At 41.8% G+C, this 7819-nt stretch overlaps 1 protein-coding gene across 3 annotated transcripts in view; it reads left to right on the forward strand.

Moving 5' to 3' along the window:
• LOC116694198 (casein kinase II subunit alpha') overlaps nt 1-2613 on the forward strand; it is a 12949-nt gene extending 10336 nt beyond the window's left edge. For 2 of the 3 annotated variants that reach the window (XM_032523754.1, XM_032523752.1), the window contains 3 exons: nt 1070-1218; nt 1644-1727; nt 2503-2613. In XM_032523754.1, coding sequence (XP_032379645.1) covers nt 1070-1218; nt 1644-1720 — 226 coding nt within the window. In that variant the 3' untranslated portion in view covers nt 1721-1727; nt 2503-2613. Of the gene's footprint in view, nt 1-1069; nt 1219-1643; nt 1735-2499 lie in introns of all 3 variants that reach the window. The other variant, XM_032523753.1, reaches the window with a different exon arrangement.
• Nucleotides 2614-7819: the final 5206 nt, after the last annotated feature.

Here is a 7819-nt window from a genome sequence, read left to right on the forward strand (position 1 = left end):
GTAAAAGTTGACATATTCCAGTCGGTGATTACCCATCAACATACATTCCTTTAATTTTAGTCTAAATAATTACTAATTTCTGCTTTTCTAACTCAACCATTAGGTATTATTTCCTATAAATGAAGTTTATTGACCATTAATTCCAAAAATAAAAAGAAAAGGGACAAAAACGTAAAAAAAAGTTAAAAACATTGATAAAAAGCGTCAACAAAAGTCTTGATATTCAATTTTGACGGGAAGACAACACAAGGGTGTTACACAATGTTAACAGCTGACGTGTTGCACTGGCGATAACGTTTATACCAGGCAAAACTTCTTCCCCCCTATTGGACATACGGGTGCAAAATGATCTCTCCATCGCATTTCGTCCACGGTAACAAGCTGCAAATCACCCTGTGACAGGTGTCTTTAGACTATAATTGTACCAACAAAATCCATAGTCGTTGCATCCATAGTCATCAGTAGAAATGGGGTCATTGGTGGGGTATGATGTGACCAAGGGGGGGGGAGCATGTACAGGAGGAAGAGGAGTGGACCCAGCACTCTACCTTGGAGGACTCCCTGTGAGACTAGAGCAGGATTTGTTGATGCTTTTGAAGTGGTGGGAGTAGGAGAGGTATGATTTGAACCAGGCAAGGGCAGTCACAGACTCTTAAAGCTACTGTTGAGTTTTCCTTCTCATCAAAACATCTTTGAAGCCTAACACACCTTTTGAATGCAATTCCCTACTGATACTCAGCTAGCTATTTTTTTATATGTTACATTTTTTAATGCTTTTTTTTTTTTTTTGCCACCGACTGTTGACCAGTGGTTCAGTGCGAGACTGCAGAAATGTGTATCCTCTTCACCAACGTGCTCCTGTGCATACACATGGGTCCTTTTGGTGCATACTGGTACCTACTATTCAAAACATTGCTCTCTAGCACCACAGTTGGTCAAAAACTGCACAGTGTGCCTTTCAGTTCTGTGTTGCTGCTGTGTCAATAGAAAAGGCCTCTGCTGCTTCTTTTGCTCACAGCTCAGCTGTTTTAATAAATGTGTGTGTGTGTGTGTGCGTGTCTGCCTGCAGGCAGAGCAGGAAGCGCTGGGAACAGTTTGTGCAGACGGAGAACCAGCACTTGGTGAGTCCTGAAGCCCTGGACCTGCTGGACAAGCTGCTACGCTACGACCACCAACAGAGACTGACTGCCACAGAGGCCATGGAGCACCCCTACTTCTGTAAGCATGACCCACACATGTACACACACAGTTCACACAGTTCACACAGCTCACACAGGCAACACATATTGGGATGCAGTGAGATTGACATACTTGCTGGCTGAAGCACTAGCTGAACTGAAGTTTGGTCGTAGTTTGGAGTGTAAAGTCAACACTAAATGCTACGTTGCTGTGGCAAATTCTATCCCTGGTGAATACAGCGTAACATCACACATGTGTTGGTTGTGAATACTGAGCGTTCAGGTCATTATCATCATGAATGTAAACACGCAGGAAGTGTGTAACATTTGGTCCTACCATTATTCTATCATTCCTTCATAATAACAGGTCTACTGCCCATTTGGCGTCTCTTTTAAATGCTAACCCTAACTAGCATTAACTGAAGGTTATAGCGAATTCTGAAGTGTTCCTCTCTCCTTCTACAGACCCAGTAATAAAGGAGCAGTCTCTGTCAAATTCTGACAACAACATGGTATCCAGTGGCACCACTACAGCGCGATGAAACACAGGTAAACACTCGGTGCGTACTGTGTGTGGATTATTTAGATTTTTTTAAAGATACAAAAGTTCAACATAATTTAAATGATAAAATAATTTCACAATATACAGGTGGTAGGCGGTATCTGTCTCACACACACTTCCATTAAGTGTGCATGGATTGTTTTACGACAGGTCAGCTGCCGTAAGTCAGTTTTATGGCAACAAGTAAACAGGAGAGCTGCCTTTTTTAGTTTTTTTGCTAAAAATCACAATAATGTTCAGGCCTACTTGAATTTGGTTTATATTCCTTGGTTAATACTTGTAGAGACATCATAGAATTAAATGAACTTGAAACGTGCAGAATGTTTTAGCTTTTCTGGGTTAGAACACAGCTCGAAATAGGCTACCGAAAAGGAAAAAAATATGAAGTATCTGCACTCGAGTGAAAATGGTTACAGAGCAGCTATTCTCTCCCATAGCACATAATAAGTCGTGGTGGATGAATGGGTCGGATTTACAGCTTACACGCTGGAAAGAGAGGTTTGAGTCTCAACAAGAATTTAATTTTACTCGTAGTTAACGTTGATATATTTATAGTTGACGGAGAATCAAGGCAGAGTTGCTGACAGATTGCCGCTCACTTTGGCAGCTTCTCACTGGGTGCCGAACAAGTCCTGCTCGCTTGCCACTGTCCTGGCACCTGGCACAGACTTGCCACTGAGGTGCCAGTGCCACTCTGAAGATGGCGGTCTTGCTGCTTTTTTTCTCCTCATACTGTCTCTTGTGTTCTCTTTCTCTCTGCAGACGTGGAAGAAGAAGTTTGTTACCTCAGCTTTGTACCCGGTTGTGACAGTAACTTTGACAAGTGTACAGTGACAATGGAACAAAGTAACTCTGACCAGTTACACACTGACAGATAAGGCAAATGGATTACACACATCTGTACACACATACACACATTGATGCAAGCACACCTCTATACAAACACACAGGCAGACATGTATACATAACACCCTTCTCCTCTGTATCAGTCTGCGATTGGCTTGTCCTGGTTCCCTGTCCAGCAGCCTGACCAATGAGCTTGAAGCTGCTCCCCCATCGTCCCCCAAATCGTCTTTTTCCTCCCAGCTCAGTGTCATGTAGGTCAAAAATGGACAAACTATTTTTAAAGACAATTCAGTCGCTCCTCCTCTCTTTGTCGTCTTTCCTTTGTCATATCCCCTCTTTGTTTGCATCAGCATGGAGAATGAACAGGAGCGTGAGCCTGTACAAGTCCCAACCACCTCCACCCCTCCCGACCTGATCATCCATCTGTCTGTCTGCCCCCCCCCATACCCATACCACCATCCCCCATCCACCTTCCCCATCATGTACCCAAACAGACAGACAGATCTCTTAGCACTACTCCAGTTCTGAAAGTGGCATGGTGGACTCTCTCTAGATAGAATGATGATGATAATAATAATAATAATATTAATGAAAAATAAATGATTTTTATTTAGATGAAGTCTGCCTGTGTCAAGAGTGAATTATTGCTCGTTACTTCTCTGTAAGTGTGGGACATCTTTTTGATTTCAGGTGATCTTGAAGGTGATGAAAGTGTGTCTTATGATTAGGAGTAATACAAAGTCTGTGGAAAGAGTCATACAGGATCCGGCTGCGGTTTCTAACTAAAACTGTGATTAAATTTTTATTATGGGAAATGTATCGTCCAGTGTTTTTGGAGCTTGACCCATACTAAAAATCAGATGAATCATGTTGACTTCTGCTGCTTCAGTTTTTCTTTTTTTAAATCTGTCCACCAACTTTACGGAAGTGCAATATTAAATAGTTGAAGTGTGCATTTGTGTGGAAGTATAGTCTCTATCTGATTTCTAAACTCAATGCAGCTTCCAATTTGTTCTGTTATTTTCCATTGGTGTCTTTTTTCTACCATCTCGGTTTAAATATTTCCCACTCGCACAGATGCGTGCCACCCTTAGTCAATTTGTTTCCGCTGCAGAGGTGGACATCAGGAATCACTTTATTCAGTTCAAGCATTTGTAGTCACTGACTAATTAGTTAGTTTACGCCCCAGAGTGGTTTATTATTGTGACGTGTGTCTTTTATTTTGTCCATCCTATTTATATGAATGCGGATAGGCTCAATAACAGAAACACCTCTACGTAAATGTACTGTTCTTATATATAGAGTTTTCTAGTCTCAAAGACTATTCTAAGCACTTTTAAATAGTACAGGAACCATTCACTGAACATTATAACCTTCATTAAGGTAGGATGTATTTCAGAACTGTTGCATTAGTCTAGGTGTACCTAATAAACGTTTGTACAAGCAACTGAATGTATACATAAAGCCCAAGAAAATAGCCAATTTGGCTGTTTTGACAGTGAACGTTCAAAAAACAGACAAATAATTTACACAGGATAAAAATTACGATGTGTGCAAAGTTACTTTTTATTTAAGATGTCTATAACAGTGGGAATGAAGGAGTATTTGTGTTTTTCTTGGCTAGAGGACTTAATAGCAGCGGCCTGATGGAAGTAAGTGGAAAGAGTTATGCAGGGGGTGAGTGGGAGCTTTTGTAATGTGATTGGCTTTTATTTCAACTGCTTGGGTGTGAAGTACTGATACTGGAGTTTGGGTTTGTCCATTTATTTTAACTGCTTGATTAATGCTCTGGGAAAGCTTAGATTTATTCTTAACAGTGATGAAATTGAACCAGGATGAAATGTTGAAAGTGGGTATGATTTGTACACCCCTGTTAAAATGTCCTTTCTTACATCAAATCCTGTGAGTTTCCTCAGCGGGAACAGGCTTTGTGCCTTCCTGTATTCTGAGTCAGTGTGTTGGGAGAAAGACAGAAGGCTGTCTATCTCTATGCCCAGGTACATAAATGCCACAGCCTGCCCATTCACCCTCAGGGGTTCAGAAAGACGGTGGCGGTGGCTCTTTAGTCTTGCCGACCTGTAACCTCTACCCTGATTCATACCTACGGTAACCCACACTGAACACTAAACCTTAAACTAAAGCGCTCCATGACATTAACTTCTGCCAAGCTGACAGTAAGACAACACCTGCGCTCTGTTATGACATAAGACACATCCTCCTTAATGGGAGAGGTGGACACACCAATTAGCTGAACTGTGTAGGTGAGGGTGTGAGTAAGAAAGCTGAGCTTTAATTGTGTAAAGCTGCTACAACATGTTTGCTCTTTCTGTTTGCTACTTCCACAGACACTGGATAAGTAGTCAACCTAGCAACACCAAATGTAAGTCTAAAAAAGAGCCAGCCATTTCGTTTAGAAGTTGGTGGTGACCAAAACAAAGCTTAAACATGACAACACGAATGTTGAACTTATTCACCAGGTAGACTCTGACATCTCTCCACTTGTGCATGAATAGGTCCTGAGCATGTGTGTGTATTTCAGGTCTGTGTGTAGTGATTACTAACAAACAGAGTGTGAATTGTAATTTCCCCACTGGGGATCAATAAACAGTATAAATTATTATAAATTAGACACAACCACAACTCCAAATGAATACTAATGTTGCTCTGTAACTACCGGGTGTGTAAACAACTGTTTGCTGAATATTTTACTACATCAACTTTGAAAGGTGATAATACAGTGCATTCAGACCCCTTTAATTTTTCACATTTTGTTATGCTAAAATGCTTATTTAAATAAAAAATGTGCCTCATCAATCTGCACTAAATACCCTATATTGACAAAGGGGAAACTAGTAATAGTTTTTGCAAATTGATTTTAAAACAAAAAAACAACTGAAATATCACAAGGACATAAGGATCCCTTAACTCAGTACTTTGTTGAAGCACCTTTGGCAGTGATTACAGTCTTCAGTCTTCTTGGGCATATTGCTACAAGCATTACACACCTTTGGAGATTTTCTGCCATTCTTCTCTATAAATCTTCACAAGCTCTGTCAGGTTGGATTCTTGTTGGTGCATTGAAGTTCTTGGGGGACGATAGGAAAATGCATGAATCAATGTGCACATCTATATATCTGAAAATGGTCCCCGCCAGTGTGACAGATAGCAGTGCTGCTGTTTAGTTGTACCACCTTTGATAATTTAACCTTGTATTCAATTATTTAGTGTATGTGGTCAGAAACACCAAATTAATTTGAATTGTACTTGATTGAATCATATAAGCACCAATATGTTTAAATTTTGGACTTTCTTATTCTACTATAATAATTTTTTTTATCACATCTCTGCCTATTTAAGCGTTGCAACCTATACGGTGTAAGTTATGATTAATTAAAATGTACTACAGCTGTCTTAAACAGGTCACTGTGTGTGTGTGTGTATGTGAGAGAACAAGGAGTCAGGTTGTAGAAAACAGGAAGCCAAAGCTCTGGTTTCCATACAAGGAGGTGATACTTCATGCCCACATGCACACAAATGGTGTGTGTGCATGTGAGCTATAGTTTCCACGGTATTTAGTCAGCAGATGGGCATTAATTGTGGGCAGTAATTGTGGGCAGTAAACAAAGCCGGTGACTTCTGAACATTGTGGTCCTTTTTCAAGCAGTAGGCCTTTTCTTAGGCCCACTTGATACTTATACTTACATGGCTCTGTGTACATTATTACAACATTGTTTGCTAAAATGGTGTTTCATCTGCATTGCAATGTTGCTCTTAAAGGTCCTCAAATATTAAGATATAGTTAGAGTGCAAAGTTTGATATGTGAGCAAAATCGTCGGCCTGAATGACTACTGTCATAAAGTGCTTCAAATGGTTAGACAAAATCATCACCTCATCCCTCCCTGACTCACTGGACCCACTCCAATTTGCTTCCATGCCAAATAGATCAGCGGACAATGCCATCACCCTGGCCTTTCACTCTGCCCTCTCCCACCTGGACCAGAGGAACACATGCCATAGAGAGGCAAAATCCCTCCCCTTCTGGTGGATCACCATGGGACCTTATTTCCGAAAAATATGTTCGGTAGTGAACGTACCATGAATTAAAAATTTGCAAACATCACGTCTTGCTGAAGCCACGAGGTCTGTGTGTTTCATAGTGTGACATAACATTACTAACACTAGCAACGGGTCTTGCTCGTTCTTTTGTTTCTTAGTTTATAGAAAGACGCTGGATGAAACCAAAGCCAAGCAGCAAGCAAGGTGATGTAAATTCGGCGAGGTAAGACATGTAGTTTACTGAGTGGTTTCACACAAAACGTGGTAATATGACACACAAAAAATGGGATTAAAAAATGAGTTGTGTCTCCCTCATTCATCACCGTACATCTAAAATAAGGTCCAATGGGGTCCACCTGTAGGGACTTGGTCTCTCTGTCATGCCCTCCAAGTTCGTCATCAAGCTCAGAGACCTGGCACTCTGAACTCAGCCCTCTGTGATTGGCTCCTGAGCTTCCTGACGGACAAACGCGGAGCTATTTTTTGATCCCCAGTGGGGAAAATTACAATTTACACCCTGTTTGTTAGTAATTGCCACTTACACCCAATACACACACACGATCAGGACCTATTCATGCACAAATGGAGAGATATCAGAGTGAGTGGGCTGCCAGCTGGACCAGTGCCCTCAGCAGTTGGGGGAGGGTAAAGTTCCTTGCTCAAGAGCCCCTGGCAGTGCCCAGGAGGTGAACTGGCATCTCTCCAGCTACCGCTCCACACTTTATCATTTGGTCTGTATGGGGACTTGAACCAGCAACCCTCTGGTTCCCAACTCAACTCCCTATGGACTGAGCTACTGCCACCCCAAAATGTGCCTCCCTGTGCCTCTCAGGGCTGAGTCCTTAGCCCTCTCCAGTCTGTGTGGCCACCCACGGTTCCAACACTATCATTATGTTTGATGACACGACCGTCATCGGCCTGATCCCTGATAGCGACGAGACAGGACAAAAACATCGATCTCAAAGTCCGCAAAACTAAGGAGCATATAGTGGACTACAGAAAGCATTAGGTAGAAGGACACACCCCCATCTCCATTAACGGGACTACAGTGGAGAGAGTCAGCTGTTACCTCTGAGTGCACATCAGTGAGGACCTCAACTGGACTCACCACATGGACACTATCCCTAAGACAGTGAGACAAGGGCTCTTCTTCCTTAACAGGCTGAGGAAGTTCAC

The sequence above is a fragment of the Etheostoma spectabile genome, chromosome 8, assembly GCF_008692095.1.
Source record: "Etheostoma spectabile isolate EspeVRDwgs_2016 chromosome 8, UIUC_Espe_1.0, whole genome shotgun sequence".
NCBI classification, from domain to species: Eukaryota; Metazoa; Chordata; class Actinopteri; order Perciformes; family Percidae; genus Etheostoma; species Etheostoma spectabile.